Source organism: Phoca vitulina, unplaced genomic scaffold, assembly GCF_004348235.1.
Source record: "Phoca vitulina isolate PV1807 unplaced genomic scaffold, GSC_HSeal_1.0 scaffold3, whole genome shotgun sequence".
Taxonomy (NCBI): domain Eukaryota; kingdom Metazoa; phylum Chordata; class Mammalia; order Carnivora; family Phocidae; genus Phoca; species Phoca vitulina.
In genome coordinates this window covers 29,383,289-29,410,034 of record NW_022589706.1, presented here as the reverse complement: position 1 = coordinate 29,410,034, position 26,746 = coordinate 29,383,289, and the positions used below count along the sequence as shown (strand labels likewise).

General features: G+C 41.7%; 1 protein-coding gene across 5 annotated transcripts in view; it reads right to left on the bottom strand.

Annotated features, from left to right (window-relative positions):
- Positions 1 to 26,746, bottom strand: part of LIMCH1 (LIM and calponin homology domains 1) — a 319,011-nt gene that overhangs the window by 183,457 nt on the left and 108,808 nt on the right. For all 5 annotated transcript variants that reach the window (XM_032400265.1, XM_032400257.1, XM_032400260.1 and 2 more), the window contains exon 2: positions 10,654 to 10,724. In XM_032400265.1, coding sequence (XP_032256156.1) covers positions 10,654 to 10,724 — 71 coding nt within the window. The remainder of the gene's footprint in view (positions 1 to 10,653; positions 10,725 to 26,746) is intronic.

The window sequence follows — 26,746 nt, the reverse complement described above, 5'->3', positions numbered from 1 at the left end:
AAACAAAGTCTGAGTCTTAGCATCAAAACAATGACCTGAGTCTAGGTCATGTAAAACTATGTATTAAGAAAAAAGAAGTTGGGGTGCCTGGTGGCTCAGACAGTTATTAAGCGTTTGCCTTCAGCTCAGGTCATGATCCCAGGGTCCTGGAATGGAGCCCCGAGTGGGGCTCCCTGTTCAGCAGGGAGTCTGCTTCTCCCTCTCCCTCTGCCCCCCCCCCCCCGCTCATGCTCTCTCTCTCTCAAATGAGTATTAAAAAAAAGAAAAAAGAAGTTGTGACCAGGATTATATAATTTTTAATGGACAAAATATTTGCAAAGATGGGTAAGCCTGAGAATGTTTCAAATGCACACAAGTCCCCCTCACCCACCCAGGAGACTCCTGTAATTGATGCTAAAACACAGTTTGAATGGGGATAGTAACACTCCCCATGCACACTGTGCTGAGTCCCCCTTTTGAGTAGGAACCAAGGGCTGTTTATTTGATAAGAATTCAAGAAGAAAAAAAGACAAAACTGGGAGTCCATTCTGCACTTCATGAGTCCTACAAATTCTCCTTCTATGATCTGCATCTGTTTTCATCTTTCTTAACAGAAGGCTGTTGGGATACGCCTAAGTCCCCACCTAAGCCAGGCCAATGTTCAAAGAAAAAAAAGCAGCTTTTCACTGGAGAACTTAAAAAAAAAAAAAAAAAAAAGAGTGGGTTTTAATGTCCTTACTTGAACTTAAAAGCTTAATGAGCCTCGGTGCCAAAGAGCGGGAGACGGGCCAAGTCTGTGAAGCCAACTGTGATATGGCCGAAAGACAAAGGGGAAGCCTCCACAGAAGGCCGATCAAATTCTTACGAGCCTGCTAAGGCCAAAATCAGCAAGGGCAAAAGGACCCAAGTTTGCTGAGATTCGAGGGAGCATCTGGGTTAGAGAAAGAGCTCCAGACAAAGAGTTTGAAGACACACTGCCCTCCACCACCCTGGGTCTCCATCTCATCCTTACAAAGGGAGGTGGGAGGAGCTGACCCAGGCTGTTCACCTACCGGGGTCACTGTGAGGATCAAGTAAGGGATGGGTTTGCAGATACTGAACAAAGCAATGGTGATTAGAAGGCATCAGTCTGAGGTTGCCAACAACTCGGGCGACCACATATCCCCGTTTGCTGAGAACAGTCTCCGATTTCATTTGTTGTTCTAGTATCTCAGCTGGTTAACAACCCCCTTTCACTCTCAAAACCATCTCGACTGACTGACAAACTACACGGTCACTCTACAAAGAAGCCATTGGGCAGACTAATCTCTTTTCTTTTTTAATAGTTGAGGAAAATATTGCATGTGTAGTTGACATTAGATAAGGTCTCCACCAAGAGCTTGCTGAAACGATGCAACAGAATGAGCCAGACTTAAAACAATTCAGTAGTCATGATTGGTGGTCTGACAGTTCCCAGAGACAGCTATTAATTGACAAAGGTCTCCAGTGCCTCCCCCTACCGGTGAGGCAGGCCTGTTCTGAAGCCTTGTGCGAGTTGACCTCCGCTGGGGCCATGTAATATAGGTGACCGCCAGCTTCTTAAGTCTTCTTAGCACCATTGGTTTCCAAGGCACCACACTTCCTTGGGTTTCCGCTCATCTCTCCGATACCCCTTTGTGAGCTTCTCTTTCTCTTACCCTGACCCAGTGGGGAGGCTTCCTCAAACTGAGACCTTGCTCTGCTATTCTTTCTTGATGTGATCTTTTCCTCAGAGAGACTGTCATATGTCACAGCTTGGCCTTGATGTCCAACAATGGCTGGCAAATCATATTTTAAAAAAGCTAAATCCATTGCCTCACCTCCAAGCTCCAAGCCCTTGTCCCCAACAGTCTACAGGATGGCCCCTGACTGGGCTATCTATTTCTCAAACTCAGCCTGCCCAAAGTGAAATTACGACCTCTCCCAACAAGTAGAGGATTTGCTTCAGTGTGTACCAGAGGCCCAACTCTGCTGGCCATCAACAACTGAAACACTGAAGTTATTTTGTAGCCTTTTCTTTCATTTATCTATATCCTCTACCCTACCAAGTCCTGCTGATTTCTTCAGAATTCTTCTTATTTCTATTGCTCTGGAAGTCGAACCCAAAAATCTTTCCATGGCTACCAACGCCCTGAGCAATCGTGCCCCTGCCTCCTCCTCTCCATCTACTCTCATCTCACACCATCATCCCTCCCCCCACCCCCCGCAGTTTCTTACATTTTGGCCAAATGAGTCCTTCTAATTCCACCAATGCACGGTGCTTCTATCTTAGGGACCTCAGACATACTACTCTTTCAGTCTAGAACATGCTTCCTCCCTACTTCCATCTCCCTTCCCTCTCTCCTGGCTAATCTCTACTCTTCATTCAGGTCTCTATCTTAATGCTTCTTCCACAAGAGAACCTGAGTTTATATTCCATATGGAGTCAGGATTTAGATTACAGATCTGAGCAGGGCGCCCCTGTTACATGATTTTATTGCATAATGTACTAGGCTTTCTAGTAACTTACCATACTTGTAAGTGGGTTCTTACAAAGCTTAGTTGGATGAAGGAAGAGAAGGCCTCCTCACTGTCAGAGTAGATCTCTTTTATGTATGCCAAACACGGCATACTCCTTCCTGACTTTAAACCTTGCCTTCTGCTCTTGTCTCCATGCAGGATGCCCTTGTCTTTCCCTCAGCCTATTCTCATCTTAAGTAAAATTCAGTTGATGTAATAGCTTCCCAGTAACTGTCTCCCAAACAATAACAATCTCTCTTTGTTTAACTGCTTAGTAAATCTTGGCAATTAAATCTTGGTCACTTGCATTTACTCACCCACTGGTTTATACTGCTATTCACACACTGTTTTGTGCATGTGTTCAAGCCCCAAATGCATTATAAAACTCCTGAAGATCAAGGATGGAGCCTTCCGTTCTCTTTTCATGGCCCCCAGTTCCTACTCTGAGGCTGTGCAGAACATGGTCAATATCTAAGAAACCCTCCATGTGACAAAACGTCTCTATGCAAAGACACACCATCAACTCTCAACCTGTCCTAGAAGGCTAGTACATATCTGTGGCACACCATATCTCATGCTGAAATCAGGACAAGAATCCAAGACAAGCCTTCCTTCTTAGAATAAGCAGCTCATTCATCAGCAATGATATAAACAAGTGTTTGCCAACAGATTTCTTATCTTCAGAAAATTGTTTCACCAACATAAGAACTGAGACAAAAATCCACTAGGACATTCTCTATTGGTCACTCATTTGCAAACTGACATACTCAGACTTTACGTTCCAAGAAAATGTGTCTGCTGAACAAAACCCATAAGTTCAACCTGTATTAACTCCAAAGAAGATGGAGCTGTAGTGGAGAATCTTATACTTAAAGTAGGTACTTCTATGCTTTGGTCTTTAGTCTTCAAGGATGGGTCTGTTCTTTATGTAAAAGTGTGTGTGTGTGTGTGTGTGTGTGTGTGTGTGTGTGTGTGTAGAGAAGTGAGGGGAGGGGAGGGAGGCAGAGGAGGAAAGAGGAAAAAGGAAAGAAAGAGGAGGACAGGGAAGGTGAGAAAGAGGAGGGCAGGGGAGGGGAGAAGAGGAGAGGAGAGGGGCCAGAGCCAGAGGATAATACTGACAATGACAGCTAAGACTGGGACAAAGTTAAGGTCACCGATGATTAGGTAGTCTAAGGAGCAATCTCGCTGCTGGACTCAATGTATTCAGCAAGTGCCTGTTACAGAGATGTTATGTTTGTCAGACCAGTGTCCAGGGAAGTAAATACAAAGATAAACAGAAGGGATCTATGGGAAGCTTTCACTCTGGTACAGGAAGTAGACTGGGATACGTGCTAGCGCGGAGGTGGTACAGGTACTTAGAAGCCGGACAGGAACCTACTAACTCTGCCTGGAGGGTTCTGGAACAGCTTCCCAGAGAAAGAAACTGCAACAGGCTGGAGAGAGTGGGAGGAAATGACATCACCACAGAGGTCAAGGTTACTGTTTTCAAAACAATCACTTGAGGTCTCAAGCTCTGCCAGCCAAAGCTCATTATTCACAGATGATCAGGTTTGTAAAGGTCCCAAACTTTCTTGCCCAGTTTTTGATCACAGGCTAGGCAAGACAAGCTGGAAAGTAAAATCCCAGTACGTTCATCCCATGGCTTGTTGGCAGCCCCTAGAGAAAGAGCTGATGGGTGCACAGTGACAGAGTTGCATGGACTATGTCATATTCATAATTGACTTTGGGCCTGTTTCCAACAATCATAATGAGAACAGCTAGGGGTCCAGAGCGCCAAGCAAGCACCAGACACTGCCGAGCGCTCTGCAGTACTCTTACCGGACTCTCTCAGGGACCTGAGGAGGTAGGGACTTCCCCATTTCATAGACGAAGGGAACCACAGTTAACAGTTAAGGGCCTGCTACCTTCCAAGCACTGAACAAAGAGATGTATCCATATGATCAATTCATTTAATCCTCAGATCAACCCTCTTAATCAGGTACAATTATTTTGGTTACAGCTAAGGAAACTGGGGCTCTGGGAGGTCAGGTAAGTGGCGCGAGGACACATGGACACATACCGACAACGTGAGCTGTTAACTAGGTTGAACCATATGAAACCACATTTTCTGACCGGTTTTCGGCTATTTACACAATTTCATAGGATTCAACCTATGCGCTTTCCCAATCCACTCACTTTCCACTGTGCTCACTCATAAAAGAATCAGAACTGGCTTTTCTTAAATGTACATCTTTGGATGGTAACAAAAAAGAAAGTAAAGAGGGTGCGGGAGGATGAGAAATCAAACTACAGAGAAGACAGCAGAGCACACACCCTAGGACGAGATGCCGTGGGAGCTGCCCCTTGAACAACACAGGGGGCGGGGGGAGGAGCGCTGACCCCTTGCACAGTTGAAAACCCACCTAGAATTTCTGATTCCTCCAAAACTTACCAACTATTAGCCTACTGTTGCCCAGAAACCTTATCGATAACATCGATAGTCAATTAACATATATTTTGTATGTTATATTATTATATACTGTATTCCTACAATAAAGTCAGCTAGGGAAAAGAAAATACTAAGAAAATCATAAGGAAGAGAAAATACATTTGCAGTACTGGACTGTATTTATGGAAAACGTCCACATAGAAGTGGACCCACACAGTTCAAACCATGTTGTTCAAGGGTCAACGGTATGATCATTTTGCCATTCTTACTTTATCTCTTTCGCATAGGCCTCTCTTTTCCTAAACCATTTGCTTCTAGTTGCAGGTAAGGTATATGCGGAATCCTTATATTATTCTTGTCACTTATCTATAAGTTTGAAATTTTTTCAAAATAAAAAGTTGGGGGGGGACTTATGAAAAGTCCTGAGAAAACCTTCTCTAAAAAGTTATTTTATTTTCCTACACAGCATTTTTGTACTGCCCAAACTCAATTACTTAACTTTATGAGGGTAAACAATTACATCTAAAATTTATCCCGTAGTCCTTATGGGCTGGCAAACTTTTTCTGTAAGGGACCAGACAGTAAATATGCTAGGCTCTTGGAGCCATATACAAACTCTTGTTTCATGTCATTTCCAACCCTTTTAAAATGTAAAAACCATCCTTAGCAAGAAAGAAAGCCAGGACAAAAACAGGCCAAGCTTGTTGCCAACCCCTGGTATGGACAGAATTCCACAGAGTTCTACCTAAATAATAAAGTCAGAGTCAGGAAAACCAGTCAGAAACTTTCCTTTCTGGATTTATTTCAAAACCGTCTGCTCTGGGTGTTGGGAAGGAGATGACCAGTCATCAGTGACTGTCCTGGGAGGGTCTTCCTTAGGGAATGATTGTTTGCAGCCTTCCTTTTAAACCCTGAAGTCCTCCAGGACATCATGCCGTATTTGGTTAACATTTCTAACAGCATGACACTTGTCACACATTTGCAGCCTGCTCACATTTTGACCCCAGACATTTTATTTACTGCTCCACAGAGGACTCACATCATTTGGGCATTTGACCTCCAAGCTTCAAGTATACACAGTTGGCAAAAACAACCGAGGAAGAGCAAAATGATGATAGCAAAACATATCTACTGTAATTCTCCTTGGCACATGCGGTCTAGTCTGTACTTGCTCTTGCTGTAAGTTATACGTTCCTGCGTAAGTATCACAGCACTCCGGGCAAGCCCGTGCAAAGCCATGGGTACTGCACTTCCCAGGCAGAGCGAAAGAGCACCCAGGACGACTCTGATGCTACTCAGTTTCCACCTTCCGTGCTGCCTGGAGGCGCCGGTCTTTTCTCCTTTGTCTCTGTAGTCTTTAGTACACATCCAGCCCTCCCCTTTGTCTCACCTAGTCTGACGGCTCTACCTAAGAAAACAGAAACCCCTACCTTCTCCCCAGACTACAGCCTCCTTATCCTCTCAGCTCTCTCATGCTTTCACTCTTACTGGACTTGCCTCCTTGTCTTAAGAAGGACCACCAGGGGCACCTGGGTGGCTCAGTCAGTTAAGCGTCCAACTTTGATTTCAGTTCAGGTCATGATCTCAGTGCCTGGGATCGAGCCCCATGTCGGGCTCCATGCTCAGTGGGGAGTCTGCTGGAGATTGTCTCTCTCCTCTCCCTCTGCCCCTCCCCCCACTCGTGGTCTCTCTCTCTCTCTCTCTCTCTCTCTCTCTCAAATAAATAATCTTTTTTTTTTTTAAAGATTTTATTTATTTATTTGACAGAGAGAGACACAGCAAGAGAGGGAACACAAACAGGGGGAGTGGGAGAGGGAGAAGCAGGCTCCCCGCCGAGCAGGTAGCCCGATGCAGGGCTCGATCCCAGGACCTGGGATCATGACCTGAGCCTAAGGCAGACACTTGATAACTGAGCCACCCAGGCACCCCTAAAATAAATAATCTTAAAAAAAAAAAAAAGAAGAAGAAGGCCCACCAGGCCTTTGATGCTTCCATCCCAAGACCACCAACCCCATGCCATCCTTCCTCATGTTCTGTCCAGTTGAGACCCAGTGGCTATCCTCTGTACTGCCCTCCTCCCCACACTTGACGTTTTCTGGCACCAATCCCATGCCAACATCACCAACCCCAAACCTCTTTCTTTTCTCTCCCATTAAAACCTCAATTGTAGGCACAGGACAGCTGTTAAGAGTAAAAGCTAAGAAATCAGACTTCTGAATGTAAATCTTTCTTATCTGAATAATCTTAGACAAGTGATTTAATCCTCTGTGCCCCACTTAATTCCTTTGTAAAATGGGTATGATGATAGTCCTTACAGGCCACATGAAAGTTTGGCAAGAAAAAAAAATCAGACCCCAGGACCAGAAGGATGCCCTCTGTTTGACGACGACTACGGATTTTTTTCAGACTCACAAACAACTCAGGAAATGTTTAGTGAACAAAGAGCATGATGTCTCTCCAGTTGCAACCACCCTTTAGAGCCGATCTAACTCACACAAAAAGATGAGAGTTTGTTGAACAAAAGGAATCATTCACTGAGGCCGTCGTGGATTTTTCAGCTGGGGTCATAACACGATTACAAGACACCAACTGGGCTTCTGTTCAGAATAATACAAAGTTGAAAAGCCCCAACAATTTTTTAAAAGAGGGCTGTATGTTATGAAAGCCTTAATCTCAGAAGAGCTGAATTGCTAGTTTTCGAAATTTGAAATTATAGGGAGTTCTTCTTACATTGTTAAATGTTGCTACATGGGTGGAGGTTTTGAGTTAGAACCCCTTAATCACCAGCATCCACAAAATTCCCTCTGGTTCTAAAGAGTGGCACAGCCTGATGCATTCTCATCTACTCTCCAAAGACAGGTGTCTAAAACCTGTATGGATCCACTGTCTGGGAGCCTCCAAACTGAGTTTCCTGCCTTTTGGGGTCCTTGCCATCAACCAACTCCACCCCTGGAACACTGTAAGTCCCCTCCTTGCCAGACTGGTCTCTGGATACGAGTCTCAGGAAACACACCTGCTACTCTCAGGCTGCAGCAGCACGGTACCTTTCAGCTCAGAAAAAACCTCCCCATGCCTCTGCCCCAACCAAAGAGGAGGGAAAAATCTCGCTCCTCCATTGCTCCCAACCTTCAGTGCATTCAGCTCCAGGGCCATGCCTTTGCTTCTCATGCTCCGTGGCTCCTGGACTTAGAAATGTATTTGCATCTGGTTTCTCCAGCTGCTGACCCAGCTTTCCCTCAAAGGCCCTGGCTGAGGCTCAGGTAATGGCTCTCCTTGCCCCAGGCTACCGACGCAGTTCATTCCAGCTTAGCAACTCTTTGCCGGGGCAGCCAGCTGGAGTCCCACAGGGAAGCCAGGACTTGACCCTCCCTGGCCCTCAGCCTCCTTCAACTACACAGTGAGTCTAATCCTCCACGGGTAGAAGACTTAGACAATAACTCACTTATCTTGAGTTTTGGCCTATGTACCCAGTCAGCAACACTTGTCCAAGCCTCCGTGTTGGCCAGTTCCCTTCGCTTCACTCTTGGCTGTCGGCAATCCAAACCCTTTATTTATTTAAAGAGGCCCCTGGCTATAATCTGTGCCTCCCTCTTGTCTAACCATAATGTTTCCTAACCATGGCCTAGAACCAAGCCCCGCCTCTAAACAACCCTAACATTCATTAACGTGCTTGAAAAAGGCCACCGAGAGTGCCATTGCTCACATGACAGACTCCATCCTCTAACTCAACCTCTTCATCTAGGTAAGAAGCAAGTTCTTTTTTTTTTTTTTTAAGATTTTATTTATTTATTTGAGAGAGAGAGAGAGAGCACACAAGCAGGGGGGCCGGGCAGAGGGAGAGGGAGAAGCAGATCTCCGCTGAGCAGGGAGCCTGATGTGGGGCTTGATCCCAGGACCTTGGGATCATGACCTGAGCCGAAGGCAGACGCTTAACCGACTGAGCCACCCAGGCGCCCCAAGAAGCAAGTTCTATGCATGCAAAGTCTCTAGACCCAGAGCCTCATCTTCAGATGAACCTGCTCCATCCAAAGTCTGGCAGGCAATACTACTCCCTGACAGATTTATTCATGGGAGTATAGTGGAGAGGTGAACGCCTACAAGAATCTTTGGAGCAAATGTTAGGTATACAAAAATTGGTACCAAAGACCCATTTCAACAGAGTTAAGAGAGTACAATGCACATATATTAGATCAGACTATGGCTAGTCTGTTAACATCAGGAGAAGGCTAAGCCCAGAATCATTGGAGAAGCAGGTGTTAGAACATAAGGGAAATGTTTGGAGTCTGCCTGGAGTTTGTTCCTGGTGAGATGCTAAACTAATTATGGTTTATCTAAGAGATGAGCTCTAATTTAGACTTAATAAAGGGAAAAGAGGAAGTGAAGGAAGTAAAGTATGAGAAGAGAGAAGAGGCTCCACAGGAAGGAATGCATGGAAGTGGCAATCAGGGCATGTAAATTTCCCTTTGAAGGAAAAAGGACAGTGGGAGCAGGAAAAATCGCTGGCGTGAACTGTGTTGAGCGGTGCTGCACAATAATTAACATTTGTGTGGCAAATGTAATTTTTTAAAACACCTCATCCACACTATCCTGTTGAAATTCACAAAAAGTTTATGAAATAGGCAAAAGTTAGCACTTTTTTATTACCATTTTAGATAGAAAAATTGAGACTCAAGGAGGTTAAATGATTTAAGACTTGAGTTTCTAGTTCTCAGGTTCCAAAACCCAAAGTCTTTCAACTACTTCAGTGGGTCCCAAACAATATTCTGGAAGTCGCCAAAATAAGAGTGCACTCATTCTATGTAATTTCACTTACATAAAGTTCAAGATATAAGGCAAATAAATGTTATGGTGATGGACATGAGAACAGTGCTTTTCTAGAGGTGGTGGAGATGGATTGGGAAGGGACGGGAGGGCACCTGCTGTCCTCTTTCTTGATCAGGGTGTCGGCTACATGCATGGACACAGTTCTCAAACCCCATCGGACTGTGTATTTGGAGCTGTGCATTTCCTGTGTGTACATTTCACTTCAATAGAACAAAAGGTACGATCCAAATTACAGAACCTATTAAATTCAAAATTTGAGATCTTAAAGGATATGTTCATCCACCTGTAAGTGTTAAGGTGCTTGCTTATTTTCTGTCTAGAACCACTTCACAGAAAGCTCTTGAATCCATCATCACAGCAGTACTTTATGACAAAATCTGGGTTCAAAACATAAAAACTAAACATTGCAGTTATTGTTCATGTTTGAAATTTGCCAATAGCACAAATTGAATATATCCAAAATACATCAGGCAGCCCAGTGAGGCGTATCATCTGTCATGTTTTAAGATGTTGTAAGTAAGTAGATGCATTGCTTTCACTTGGCACAAACTGCTTTTGTTTTGGGGGAAAGGGGGAGAAAAGCTGCTACTTTTACTACAGTTGGGTCCACATCCTTCCCATTACCTGGGGCCCAGATTCCTACATTGTAAATGTTGGCTGGAGCTAAGCAGCAGTTACCAGATACTTCTTTATCTAATTAGAAATTGTCACAGTCCCCACCACTCCCTACTATGCACTAAAACTCCCTCACCTACTTATGTGTACTGCCTAGCCCAGTGATTTTTAAAAATTTCAGAATCAAACTGTGAATAAATTCGAAATGAAATACAAATTTTTACAGATGAACTGAATAGCATTAATGATTTTTCTTGACTAAAACCAACTGAATAATAGGCTATACTTACTCGCAGAGAAGGATTCCATTTTCTAATCCTGTCCGAAAATCTTTATCACCAAAACTTCTGCCCGTTACTTGCTGGAAAAAAAAAGAGAGAGAGAGAGAAAAAGCATAAATTTTTCTTTTTTAATCAGGAAGATCAATGATTTTTTTTTTTTTTAACATTTAAGAGGCTTCAAATAATTGGTGGCATTCCAAGAATGGGGAAAATCTGTTAGGTCTGAATTTCCTTTCCTTGTGTAGTTTGCTGAGATCAGCTAATCTTAAATTTAGACCATTATTTTGAAGCTTTTTCCTACCCAATAGCTCAAAAAGTGTCTGTTCTTCCTGATAAGGAAGTTACTTTTGGGGCTTGGCCACGATAGGTCAAGGTCACAGCCTCAACACACACGTTCAAAAAAGCCTGCAGAAGGCTCCACCTAAGGATAAAGTATCTATTTGTTAAAACATTAAGGGGACAGATGCGGGTAGGTACAGACACCTAACCTCAAAAGACAAACATCAAGACAGGAATACTAGAGCCAATATCCATAATAACTTGGTGTGAAAGAGGAAAATAAAATCTGGAAAAGCATGACTAATAGCATAGGACTGATTCTTGATACCTCTGGCTCTCAGCAGCCCTTTGACCTAGGCACCAGGGCATTCATTGGTTCATTCAATAAGTATATTGACTATCTGCGGTATGCCAGATAAATATGCATACTATAAAACCCTAAAGCAACCTCTAAAGTAGCAAAATAAGTTATAGTTAACAAGTTTAGAAGGGAGATAAAATGGAATCATAAAAAATACTCTTTTTTTTTAAAGATTTTATTTATTTATTTGGCAGAGAGAAAGACAGCGAGAGAGGGAACACAAGCAGAGGGAGTGGGAGAGGGAGAAGCAGGCTTCCTGCGGAGCAGGGAGCCCAACACAGGGCTTGATCCCAGGACCCTGCGATCATGACCTGAGCCGAAGGCAGACGCTTAACAACTGAGCCACCCAGGAGACCCAAAAATACTCTTAACAATTAAAAAAGGCAAAAAGAAAAAAGAGGAAAAGAGAATACAGAATAGATGAAATAAATAAAAAGTAAATAACAATACCATAGACTTAAACCTAAGCATATCTATAAGTGCATTAAATATAAATGGCCTAAACATCCCCAGTTAAAAGACAGAGATTGTCATAATGGAAAAAAAGCAAGACCGAACAATGTGCTGCCTAGGAGAAATGCACTTTAAATATAAAGATAGAAGTAGGTTAGGGGCGCCTGGGTGGCTCAGTCATTGAGCGTCTGCCTTAGGCTCAGGTCATGATCTCAGGGTCCGCATCGGGCTCCCTGCTCAGCGGGAAGCCTGCTTCTCCCTCTCCCACTCCCCCTGCTTGTGTTCCTTCTCTCACTGTGTCTCTCTCTGTCAAATACATAAATAAAATCTTAAAAAAAAAAAAAAAGAAATAGGTTAAAAATGGAAGAAAGGAATAAGATAATAACATGCTAATGTTAATTTTTAAAAACTGGGTATTAATATCAAACAAAGAAACTTTTAGAACAAAGAATACCAAGGACAGAGAAAGTCATTTCATAATGACAAAGGGTTTAGCTAATCAGGAAGATCAAAAAATCCTAAACATTTTTATATGTAATAAAAACTTCAAAATACAAAAGCCAAAACAGATCTGCAAGGAGAAATAGACAAATTCAAAACTAGAGGCAGAAATATATTATCTCTCTCCCATAACTTACAGAACAAGCAAACAAAAAATCAATAAGGATATAGAAGACTTGAACAACACTGTCAACCAAATTGACTTAACTTATATTTCAACAATACTTCACCCTACAAGGGCAGAATACATATTTTTTCTTCTTAAGTTCACAATGAACATGTACTGAGATAGAACAACTTCTGTGTCAGTAAACAAGAGAAAGTCATTTTATTTATAAACTTGAAAGAATTCAATTCACAAAAAAAGCATGCCATCTGACCACAATGGAATTAAATTAGAAATTAACAACAGAAACATCTCTGGGAAAAAATCTCCAAATAATTTTAAACTAAGTAACACAATGTAAAAAACAACCCACTGATCAAAGAAGAAATAAAAAGAAATTAGAATATATTTTGTAGTGAAAGAATATGGCTATGTAAAAACGTATGGGAAGACACTAAATCAGTATTTTGGGGAAATGCATAGCACAAAACACCTATATCAGAAAAGAATATCTCAAATCAATGAATTTTCCTTCTTCCTTAAGCAAATTAAGCCCAAATTAAGTAGAAAAAAAGGGAAAAAACTATATCAGTTGAAATCAAATCAAATAGAAAACCAAAGAGCAATAAAGAAAAATCAATGAAATCAAAAGCTATTTACTTGAGACCAATAAAACTGGGAAACATTTAGCCAGGTTGATAAATCTTTAGCTAATAAAACAGACAACCTTTGGTTTTTAGACAAAAAAGAAAGACAGAAATTACCAACATAAGGAATGACAGAGATGACATCATTACAGATTTTATAGACATTAAAATGATAACAGGGAATATTATAAATAAATTCATCTCAATATATTTACCAACTTAAATGAACTGGATAAATTTCTTGACACAAACAACCCAAGTTCATTCAACAAAGAAATGGGTAACTTTCCCAAAAGAAAATGTCAGTCCCAGAAGGTTTATCTGGTAAATTACAACAAATATATAAGGAAGAAATAATGTAATTCTACACAAACTATTCCAGACAATTGAAGAGGAAAGCATACTTCCCAATTCATTCTATCAGGCCAGTGTTACCCTGATTCCAAAACCAGACAAAAATTTTGCAAAATGGACAGATACAGATACATGTACACACATGCATACACACACACAGAAAATATGACAATCTCTTCATGGTGGGAAGCAGGTGTGATTTTTATCTTCTTCTTTAAATTTTCTCTATTTTCCTAAACCTTTCCTGAAAGAAAGAAAGAAATGAAGGAAGAGAAAGGAAGAAAAAGGGAAAAAAGAAAAATAGTCCTTTGTTAATATCTTCTCATTCTTACTTAAGGGAAGGTGAGAAAAAGGATAAAAAGTAGTTTGTATTTACAGTTTGCAAATATCTAGCTTTTTTCCTAAAATAAAGAAATTAGGAAAGATCTCCTTTAAAAAGCTAAGATTTTAAATGCAGACTTTAAACAATTTAGCATTTTCTTTCCTGAATCTATTAGTCCTAACTTATATTCTCAAAGCACCACTAATATTATCTATAAAACTAACCTTTATTCACCAAGAAGTGATTAGAAGATTCTGAAAACATTTTCCCCCCAGGTCTTTATATTTTTGTTAAAATTATTATGTTCTAGCACCAGTGGTGCTAACATTGAGACCCAAGAGAGTTTACCTACATCTATTACAGAATCTCTGGCCAAGATAACCCAGGCCCCTCTCCATTTATTGAGCCATGATGATGGGCAGGGCCTAGAGACCAAAACACAAATGAGACATGATCACTGCATGCAGAAGGCTCACAGACTGAGAGGAAAGCAGATAACCAAATTCATACCATAAACAGAAGTTAACAGGACTATTAAGGTTATAAAAAATATGGGTGGTCCATCGACTACTTAAAATACTCATGTGCTATTGGGTGCCTGGGTGGCTCAGTCGTTAAGCATCTGCCTTCGGCTCAGGTCGTGATCCCAGGGTCCTGGGATCGAGTCCCACACCGGGCTCCCTCCTCGGGGGAAGCCTGCTTCTCCCTCTCCCACTCCCGCTGCTTGTGTTCCTGCTCTCGCTATCTCTGTCTCTGTCAAATAAATAAATAAAATCTTTAAAAAAAATACTCATGTACTATTTAAAATTATATTGTATGTGACGCATAGCCAGTAAAAAATTTCGAGTAGATTTAACAGTCCCAAGTCAGCCTGCTAATTAACATCCTCCAAGGCGTAGTATGATTAAATTCAATTTCCTAGACTGCCAGTTATGGAGATGGGAACAGGCACCATGCAAATGGAAGAAGGTGCTCATTTCTGCCTCTGTTCTTCCTCTGCTTTCTTCCCTGCTCCTGTGTCCATTAGGTCCCAGCATAGCCTTCTCACTGCTCTCCACTGACCCTAATGCCATCCTTTCTTCCAAGCCCAAGTTATTTAGCATAGAGGTGTCTAGATCTTGGTTAAGAGGGTCGACAGTTGAATAGACTCCAGAAATTCAACAAGGACCATGCCACTGAAGAGTTAGGTCCTTAGACTAATAGTAGCAGAATTTCACCTGAAATTAATGTTAGAAATACAGACTATCAGTCTTCCTCCTACACTCTACAAGATCTACTTAATCAGAACGAGCATCCAAAAAGATCCCCATGTGATTCATATGCAAAGTAAATTTCACAAAGCCCTGATCTAGCATAGAAAGCAAGCCAACAGTTCGGAATCAGAAAAGGAGGACCATCCACTGGGATCAGGATTCTGGATGTCCTGTCTCAACAACATTTTTATGATGTGTTTATAATGTCACACATTGTATATTTTAACTCTAAAGTCTGTTAATTACTGTTCCCTTCATGACAGCATAAGCCATTGCTATTAAAAAAACAATATGGCTGCCAAGAATCAACCACGATTACCAAAAGTCCATGAGCAGGGGAAGTGAACAATAGCTGCCCAAACTCTTCACTAACCTTCCCACCTGGATCCCAACTAAGGACTCTCAGTAACCTTGCAGACAAGGTGCTAGCCAAGCCATGAGCTCCTGATGACCCTCCAAGGACACTGAGCAGGATGGGAAGATCTAATAAAACTCTTAAAGAGAGCCTGATATGGGGATCTGGGAGTGGAATGGGTGGGGAGAGAGCCCAGGTTCAGGAGCATCCAGGGCTAGCAGTGGCCAGGGCTAGCAGTGGAAGAGCAGCTTGAAATGTCAAGAACACTTTATCATTTCCCCCAAATCCTGCTCTCCACACCCTGCTGGTCCTCACCCATCTGATCAATTAATTATTGTAACTCCATCCTTGCAGCTGTTCAGCTTTGTGATACTTGACCCATATCTCTCACACCCAATCACGCCCGCCAACAAATTCTGTTGACTTTCCCTTCAGAACTTAGCCAAAATCCAACTACTTCTCATTCTACCACCTACTCCAAGCCACCATCATCTTATACCTGGATAAGTCTCTTAACTCGCCTCACTGCTCCACCCTTGCCTCCCTTCCCTCTATTCTCAAAAGAGCAGCCAGGGTAATCTCATAAAGTTAGATTGTGCCACTATTCCACTTAAAATCCCCCAAAACCTCCACATCTCACTCATAGTAAAAGCCAAAGTTTCTACCGTTCCTTAAAGGCATTCACCAGAAAAACAAGCAAGCAAGCAACAAACAAACAAAAAACTAATAGGAACATATTGACCAAGCCATTGGACACCACGATTTCAAGAGTGGCCATAATGAACTTGCGCACATCTCCCCATTCAAAGAGATCCTCAGAACTTATGGTGGTAGCTATGTCACCAACCATGCCTTGTGTGTCATTCAGTAAAGCCCAATATCAGATTTCTTTCCTTGCTTTATGGTTCAGGTTTAATTCACTTTCATTACTATCTAAAATATTTGTTATTTACAGCAATGGAGGGACATGCTGTAAGTGTCAGATTAAAATACTCAAGAATGGATAACTTACCAGAACATTGATAGTTTTAAAGGAAAAGAAACACTTTCACCTACTTTAGCAATTAAACCAAAAGCAGAAGCAAAAGGACATCACAATGTGTCATCACACTATTTTTATGCAAGTAATTATTAAGTAAGCTCATCTGTATTTGATTTCCTTCTCAATGAACTAAAAGGTCATTATGTTTCTGAGTCTGTTCATGTCAATGGCACTGCTCTAAACCATTCAAATAACTGAAATATGGAGAACTGAAAAGAAAGTCTAATAAAAAAAACCACACAAATTTATGGTAATATTTTCATGATGTGTTTATAATGTAACACATTATATCAAAATGCTACACTTTGCTAATTACTTTGTTACCACTGTTATTAAGTAATTGCCATGAATAGTCAAAGACTGCCAAGAATCAGTCTCTCAGCCTGTTCATTATCATTTATACAAACTGTATTTCAGAAACATTTTCATTCATCTTCAGTTGTTGTTTTTTTAAAGCAATCTGGCGGACAAACTGCAGTCCACCAATAAACTGCAGGTCTAAAGAGGATTTTAAATAAATGTTGGAAACCCTATTATAACGATCTTAAGAGAGGAGATTCTATTACCTGACAAAATGATGGTCCCTGGGTTCAAGCAACTGAAAAAAATATAGAATTTAATATATTTTGACTTAACTTTTGAAAGACATAGATATTTTCTCTAAATTGTACAAAAATAAGTACACTTCATATTACATTTTTATTTTGTTTATTGCCCAACTCCACCCAGTAATGTGAGAGTGGGAAATTTTACTTGTTTTCTTCACTGTTGTATACTCTGTGCCTAGAAAAGTACTTGGCTCACAGTAGATACTCAATAAATATCTGTTGAATAAAAAAAAAAAAAAGGTATGCTTTCAGAAGGTTGTGATTTCCTCCTATAAACAGTAAATGAAAAATAATACCTCTTTAAAATTCACTGAAGAAGATTACTTGTGGCTCATTATACTCCCTTCTCTTCTGATCATATTTGACTTATTTAATAAAAGGACATTTCTGCATATTTTTACACTTAAACTGTAAAATAAAGCAGAACAGAATTGCTCTTATTTTTCACATTTACTGGGAAATAAATCCATTGCTACTTCTGTCTTCTTCGTGGGGTTGCTAGAAAAATCAAATCAAGTTTATGGAAACTCTTCATAAACAATCATAAATCATACTCATCTGAAATAGAATTAGCAATCAACCAATCAATCATCTACTGAATACCCATTTCGTGCCAGGCAATGTCATAGGTGTGCATGTGAGACCAAAATAATAAAATCTGCACCCTACCCAGGAAGAATCCACAATCCAGGGGGGAAAGATCAAACGGTACAGTAGATGTTGGAAGAGAAATATGGACACAGATCTACAAGAGCAATTAACACAAATTGCATGACTGAAGGAACAGTTGCATGTTAACAGTTCACACTCATATACCAACTACCATATGTCCTCTCTGTTCTAAAAGCTTGCCAAATCCAAATATTGTTTTATTTAATCCTCATAGAAACCTAGTGAGGTGGATCCTATTATTATTATTAGTTCCACTGTCAAGTCAAGGAAACCTAGACACAGAGAGGTTCAGTAAGGTACTGAAGGAGACAAAGCTAACAAATAGTAGAGCCAGGATTGAACCCCAAGGAGTGTGACTGCAGAGTTCTTATTCCTAAGCACGATACTGTGCAGCATCTGAGCAAAAGAATGAACTCTCTCTGCCCAAGACAAACACCTGCACAAAGGTTTCTTTGAGCAAAGAGGAAAAGTTCTAAGGGCTGAGCACAGCAAGGAGGCAGGTGGAGAGGGTGAGAGGGCATGAGGTGTCAGGGTGGGCATGGCCCAGAAGTAAAGGATCTGTGTGTCAGAGCTATGGGTTGACCTTGATCCTAAAACAAAAAGACACCCCAGAAGATGGGGGCAAGGAAGCGGTTCTTTGGCAATCATTCTCCCCATTCCCCACTAATTCTTCATTCCTAAAGAGACAGTCCCAAAATGACATTTTGCTTGTTGCTCTCAATTACTTCCTCGAGGGCTCTACCATCCCCATTGATATACAATGACCTCACTTTTGTAATCATAGTGTGATGGAAACTGTCTGGCCAAACCTTTAGGACCACTGCCCCTAACCCCATACACATTCCTCTGTATATGGTTTCTACCCCTATCTTTTCATCCTTTCCTCAAAAGGAAGAAATACACTTTCTCTTTCCTCTGTCAAGGCTCTGGATGCCATCCCTTCCCACCCCTGGGTCCTTACCTTACCCCTTGGCCCACAGCAGTCTTCATCTCCCTGCCGGTAGCATGCAATCCCTCTCTTCCTAAGAACCCTAATTCAAACCAGCCCCTTTAACTATCCTGTTTTTCTCCTTCTTTTCACAGTCCAAACTCCCTGAATGAGTATCTAGCACCCATTGCCCTTAATCACCATAGCTCAGGGGCCTCCAAGCTATCCACTTTTAATTCCCTGAAAATTCTTATAGGGTTGAGTTGAGACCCATGAGTCTGACTCTGAGCTCCACAAGCACAAGCTAAATTACAAGTAGATTAATGAACTTCTATCAACCCTCAGCCTCCCTACGTACAAAATGATACTTGTACCTATCCCCAAGGTTTGCATCAAGAGTCAATGAATCGGTGTTTGCCACACCCTTCCCACAGTGCCTGAGCCACAGCCAGAGTTCAATAAATCTCATCGTCGACACTGGCAACAATACTAGAATTAGATCCCATTATTGATTTCTCTCTTTCCAATACTCTTTACAGGTCTTTCCTGCCTGACCGTGGATGATGCCACGCTTTCCTGGTTCTCCCCTTGAATTCTCTTATCACCACATTGTCTGATCCACAGAGACACCTCAGTTGATGGGCATCAAGGTCTCAGTAGCTTGAGAGTCAACCACTCCCCCCTGCCTGGACCACTTGCATCTTGTAGGCCGCCCCCACGGCCAGACACCCCTGCTTTTCCTCCTACCTCATTCGGTAAATAGCTCTTCCCCGTTGCCGTACATATGTCTTCCTCAGTCATTGCCTACCTGTGCAACATGGCTCTTTTCTCCTTTCCTCGCTTTGCTTTTGGCCTCTCTCTAGCCACACACTCCCCTCCCCTGGGCAGTCCCATGCCTTCAAACATGTCACATACAATAACTTACCTAATGCACATTTCACACTTACCAAGATCAAAACAAAATTGGTGACATGGGTCCCCTGACCCGAGAGCAATGAGAAGAGCAAGGTTTGTCCCTCCAAATGCAGTCTAGACCTGCTCTTTTCCCCCTGTCTCTGCAGCACCACACTAGCCTGAGTCTCGGCTGCCTCTCGGCGAGATGACAGCAGCAGCTGCCCCCCTGCCCTCTCTGCTCCTGCCGTGGCCCCTCCCCAGGCCACCTCCCACGCAGCATCCAGCAATGTTGCCATCGAGTCATCCTGCGTCCCTTCTCACAACACCAAAATAAGTCCAAGTCATAACCACAACCCCTTCATGTCACAGATGAGACAAATAATGTCCTGCCCATTAAGTGACTTGCTCCAGGTCACGCAGCTGGCTATCAGCAAGGATGCGACTAGAATCCAGGCTTCACTGCCCCACCGCACTGCCTTCGGAAGGCACGTCTTCTTGCAGCATTTACACCGCTATACTCTCTCTAATAACAATTGCTTCTTCTATCCATTCAGTTTGGGTTGGCAAAGAAACAGCACAGAAGTCCAGGCCTGGGATGATTTAATCAACATGATCAGACCATGATCCTCTCCAGCACTAGATCTAACTGCTTAATATTGAGGATAATAAAATGCAATCTGCAGAATCCATTTATATTTTCATCATGTCATCAGAAAACCAGAAGGCGGCTGTTTATAGCCACAGATTGACAGACTCCACTAAAAAAAAAACAGAGAGAGAGATCTAATTAAGAATCCAGGCACGCTCAAAAGCACCCTGGGAGCATTAAATCCTCTGATCTACCCATTGTACGCTGTAGGCATGGAAAATGGTCAGTCCAGGAACATGTGAGTGGGGTTAGCAGGAACTGTGTTTGCACATCCTCAAGTTGTCCCGGCCTTATGAAGACACAGAACAGATGAGCTTTAACACAACATCAAGTGTTAGTGATTGATTTGAGAGCAAAGAGAAAGAAGAGTCCAGAAAGAAAGTGGGCTAGTGGAGTGCTTCTGGGTTATGTGTGTTGTCTCCACTGCAAGGAGCAGAGATATGCTTCAGCCATGGTGTTATTTTTACCTGGGTGTCATGTTTTGTTCCTTAAATAAATATTTCAGTTCAGGCTAATTTTGGCAAATCAGTGTATGGAACTATCATCCGGTCCTCAGCACATTGAAGTATAAAACCTCTGAATTAGGTAAATCTGAGTCCAAATTTCAGGTCTGACACTCAGGAGTTATGTGACACTGGACAAATGGCTTTATTTCTCCAAGCCTGTTCCCGTGTCTTTAAAACAGGAGCCTGTTTTATGAGGTTGGGAGAGGTTACAAATCCTAAGTGGAAACCATCTAGTAGGATATTTAATACTGCTTGGAAGTTCTATTACTTTTTCCCCCAAGCCATATATCCAAGGAGGGGGAAAAATCCACAACCTCAGTGTCTAAACCAGGTGGTTGCAATTTTTTTCGGAAATAGTGCTCAGGAGAAAGAGTGTAGCTGAGGCACATTAGCCAGATGGATCTGGGTTTGTAGGTGCTGGGTACAAAACCACACAGGGAAGTCAGTGTGCTAACCTCCTACACAGGTTTGTAGGTGCTGGGTACAAAACCACACAGGGAAGTCAATGTGCTAACCTCCTACACGCAGTGTCTGGGTTAAATGAGACCATGAGGAAACAATTGTGCAAGTCCAGAATATGACACATCTTATAAGAAAATTGACCTTCAAAAAGCCAATGTCATGAAGAAAAGGGGAGGGTTGCTATTTATAAAATGAGAGACTTAAGAGACAACTGCATTGTTTGCTCTTTACGGAAACCCTAGTTTAAATGAAACTTTATAAGACATTTTGGGCACAACTGGGAAAATCTGAATACATACTGGTCATTTGATAATACTAGCGCATTACTTCACTTTATTAAGACTGACAGCGGCATGCTGGTTACATAGGAGAACTTGGAGATGCACGCTAAAGTATTTAGAGGGAAAGAGGTCTGTTGCCTGCAATTTATTTTGAAATGGTTGAAAAAATACTTGGGGTGTGTGTGTGTAAGAAGTAAATGCAGAAAATGTTTGCAATTATTGAAACTAGGTGTGGTGTACATGGGTTTCTTTGAACTAATCTATCTCCCTTCCTTCCTCCCTCCTTCCTCCTCCTTCCTACCTTCCTTTCTTCCTTTCTTTCTTTCAATGTTTCAAAATATTCATAATAAACTGTTGCCTGGGGCTAGGACTGAAAGTCATTAAGCAGTGTCTGCAGAGTACTCAGGTCAACAACCTGACCAGTGCCTTCTCATTCATTCATTCATTCAATAATTTTCCTGGAGCAGTTTCTCTTATCTGTTTTCACTGATGACAGTTCACTATCGGGCACTTACCAGTTTACTACTGGTCATTTCATTTATATTCAACCCACTCTCTCTCACCTGCTCACTACACATAAATGGCACTTGCCAGCCATCAAGTCAACATGACATTAGCACTGAGGATGGGAAGGAAAGGGAGGTCAAGCCCCTTGGCTTCCTGATTTGGGGCAAAGAACTGGAACTAGAGGGTCGGCCAAGTACACACAGTCCTGTGACAGTTGTAGAGTTGTGTGAAGAACTGGTCGATTTCACCACTGGAGATTCTAATGACTGAATAATTTTTAGCCAAGAATCCAAAGTAACCACAAAACTGTTATATTTCACCGGTATTTGGCATTTAAAAAGGCATCCAAGTCAAGTTAGAAAACTACTAGAATTCACCCAAACAAGTTATTAGATTACCAAATGAAAATAAAACGTGGTGAAAAAGAACAAGATCTTGCCATTTGTGACAACATGGATGGACCTAGAGGGCATTGTGCTAAGTGAAAGAATCAGACACAGAAAGACAAATACCATATGATTTCACTTATATGTGGAATATAAAAAACAGAACAAGGGAACTACAAACAAACAAAAAAGAAAAACCCAGACTCTTAAATACAGAGAACAAACTAAGGGTTGCTGGGGCGGGGGGGGGAGGGGGGGGGCGCGGAGTGGGATAGGGGAGATGGGTGAAATAAATAAAGGGGATTAAGGGGTACCAACTCTTAGTTATAAAATAAGTAAGTCATGGAGATGAAAAGCACAGCATAGGGAATACAGTCAATAATACTGTCATAATGTTGTATGGTGACAGATGGTGACCACACTTCTCATGATAAGCACACTTATCGTGAGTAACATATAAAAACATCAAATCCATGTTGTACACTTGAAACAAATATATCATTGTATGTTGATTATACTTAAAAATGGTGAAATGCTCATTACCCAGATAGGATGATCACACAGCCTATCCTTTAAAAAGTTAGTATGACTTGGGCAACACAACTATGAAGAAAAGCAAGGAAGTGATCAAAAGAAAATGAGAAGGAGGAGGGAAAGAATTCTCACTGGGAGGGGGCCCAAGAAGGGTTTCCAAGGTGGTGAATTCTGCTCCTGGATTTGGATCTACTTCTTGACACAGTGATTCCAAGACTGTTCACCTTCAATAATTAACTAAGCTCTGTGTTTATTTCATGTGGTTTTCTGGAACTGTGTTATATTTTACAACTTAGAAGATTTTAAAGGGAGGACTGGGAATATATAGGCCAACCTCCATCGTGACTCAACCTCATTTTCCTTTTTCTCTTTAGTAACAAAACCATTTTTCCATTTGGTTTTACTCAAAAAAGTTTGGAATGGGAAGATACCACTTTTCAAAGGTTTTTCATTCAAATGCAACAGAAGGACACCTCCATATAATAATATTCCTCGAATCCTCCATTAAAATGGTGGCTGGTGGGTATTAAGGAGGGCACGTGTTGTGATGAGCACCGGGTGTTATAGGCAACTAATGAATCGTTGAACACTACATCAAAAACTTACGATGTACTATATTCTGGCTAACTGAACATAAAAAAAATGGTGGCTGGGATCTATACATGTCCTCTACATAGTATATTTTAAAACAAATATTTAGATATCAGACAAAGGAACCAATGTACTGTTTGGCTTTGGAAAATAAGACATATCATCTGTGAGTTTGCCATGTGAATGGCTCTGGGCAGGCACTTGGTGCTGGGAAAGGCCATAGTGCCCCTCACCCTCATCTTCTATCAATGGTACTTTTGTTTGAATCACACAGTCATCTAGCGACACCTACTCAGCATTCATAGGAGGCCAAAAGTCAAGACAACTGGGTTCTAGCCACAGTTCTGCCAATAAGCAACAGCTTCTAGCAAATCACCTCCCTTCTCTAAGATAGCCCTACACAGATCTATAGGCCTTCTGAACCCCCCTCCACCCTAGCCTCCCACCTTGAAATTTTGATAATAGAAACAGCACCTTTTACAGAACCAAAACGGACTCATTTATGCCTCAGCTGCCCAGTGTGGTAGTCACGTTGTCGGGGCTGATGACACAGGTTGTGCCCTGAACAAGGGTGCCCAGCTGAGGAGACAAGTTGAGACTAAGAGCCAGCCTGGGCTCTCTTTGTCAAACCACACCAACTCATCTACAAGAAGAGTCATGTTTTCCTAATTCACACAAAGCCACTGTCTATACCCAAGCTCAGACAGTCCACCCTGAGATGTCTTTTTGAGTTTACACAAAATTGCTCAAGGCGCTATCATATAGAAGTACTATTTTTATCCCTGCTGTCCAGATAAAGAAACTGAAGTGCAGACCAGTAAGTAATTTGCCCAATTTCATATAGCTAGTAGGGGGCAGAGTCAGGACTCGAAGCTGGGCAGTCTGGCTCCTGACCCATGCTCCTAACGCAGTATGCTACGTTGCCTAAATACGTCCGTGTCCCCACGATTCTTTCCCCTATTATCAGTTGAGTTGTAAATAAATCTCTGACTTCCCACTATCTGTGCCACCTTCTTCTCTCTTCAGTGTGCCTTTTCCTTACACTGTGGAATAGGAAAATAAACCCCCAAATCCAGAAAAATGTCAAGATGTCTGTGCATTTATTATACATTCGCTCAATACCATGGGGGTAAAATCATAACAAGCCTATGATGTACTGGATTTTTATCTCCGTATGCAAAGAATCATCACAAATATCCAAAGAATCCAAACTGAAATAATCCTATATACAACTTGACCCCCTATGGAAGGAAAAATAAATATCCATTAATGGGGAATGGAGGGGATGAGCAGGAAGGCAAGATGCCTCATTTAAGACCATTAGGCATTTCTACAACAAAATATTTCCCTATCTATCTTCCTCTGGTTCTTTAAACTTACAAATAACGTATTATGGCAGGAAACCTGTTCTTTTGGCTGGTTTGTGATGAAGACAGCAGGTGGAAATCCCAGCCCACTAAAACGCCGTTCATCACTGGGCCTCATGACATGGCAGTATAATGAGTGCCCCAGACTGAGGAAGCAGCAGCCGTCTTGGCTTCAAGGAGAGTGAGCGTTGCTCAGGCTGTGTATTTAGCTCTCCTTACGTTCTCCTGCACAAATAACGGGCACATCAACAAGGAAGGAGTCCTGTCTTCAGGCTGTTACAAAGAACTGTAAGAAAACAGTGTAACACAGGACTACTGCAGGGCAATTAAAGAAAACACAAGAAGACTATTCTTTATAAACCCAATAGGTGAGAGCTAGATTTACCAAAAACACAACAAAACCAGCAATGGGAACTTCTGCCCACACATCATCTTGAAAAACAGTAACCAAAACACTGGGGAGAAGAAGAAATGAGAAAAGTTTTAAAAGGTAACTCTGTTAATAAGATGAAACCAGACAGGGAGACAAACTGTAAGAGACTCTTAATCTCAGGAAACAAATGGAAGGTTGCTGGAGTGGGGGGTGGGGTGGGAGGGATGGGGTGGCTGGGTGATGGACATTGGGGAGGATATGTGCTATGGTGAGCGCTGTGAATTGTGTAAGACTGATGAGCCACAGACCTGTACCTCTGAAACAAATAATACATTATATGTTTAAAAAAAGAATAAGAAGAAGATAGCAGGAAGGGAAAAATGAAGTGGTGGAAATCGGAGTGGGAGACGAACCATGAGAGACTATGGGCTCTGAGAAACAAACTGAGGGTTCTAGAGGGGAGGGGGTAGGGGGGATGGGTTAGCCTGGTGATGGGTATTAAAGAGGGCACGTACTGAATGGAGCACTGGGTGTTCTATGCAAACAATGAATCATGGAACACTACATCAAAAACTAATGATGTAATGTATGGTGATTAACATAACACAATAAAATAAAATTAAAAAAAGGTAACTGTTATTGTTAGAACTAGTGCTATGTTCTAAGAGGTCCCTGATTAAATTTTAAAAACCTTTTATAATCAAGATGTCCTCCGAGATGGCCTAGAACCAAGAGCATTTTGCTAAAGGTTTAATAATTGGTTTTCATGGTGCGGGGGGAGCCCTGATATGTAGCACTTGCCAATCTCCATGGTGTAAAAATTCCCAGCACTGCTGAGTTCAAGCTCAACCTGACGTCACTGAACATGGTGAGGGGCAGATACGCACAATCTTCTCTCCTGAGCCTCTTAATAAGCTGGCTCCAAAATACCCCTGCAAACTTGCGATCTGTATTACACAGACATTATGAGGCTAACAGTTAAATACAGTATTTTAAATGTATCGGGGCGCCTGGGTGGCTCAGTCATTAAGCGTCTGTCTTCGGCTCCGGTCCTGATCCCAGGGTCCTGGGATCGAGCCCCGCATCGGGCTCCCTGCTCCGCGGGAAGCCTGCTTCTCCCTCTCCCACTCCCCCTGCTTGTGTTCCCTCTCTCACTGTGTCTCTCTCTGTCATATAAATAAATAAAATCTTTAAAAAAAAATAAATAAATAAATAAATGTATCACCATTTCTAAATATCTATGATATTGGAGAATTTATCAAATAATAATCGAAAACAAAGCATAGGACTATATGAAAATTTAAATGCTTCTAAACTTGCATATACTCCTGTATGAAAATAATCAACATCTTATAGAACACACAACTATTATGATGATATAAATCTATTACCCTTTCAGATACCTGTTTCCAGTTTTCTGGCTACAGGCAAGCAAAGCAAAAGGTCTCCACTAAATTCTTGAAAATTGGAGCAGTAACAATAACCCAAAGAACAGGCCTTTTGTAGGCATTTAAAATCAAATATAAGGATTTTACTTTTGTTCTCCTGCAGTAAATGTTTCTGAGTTGTGGAAGAGAGATCAGGTCCTCGAAAGTTTGTACCCTCTCTCGTCCTAAATTTGAAGATGTATTTCTACCTCTTCCTTTCATAGGAGAGCCAAGAATGATAGCT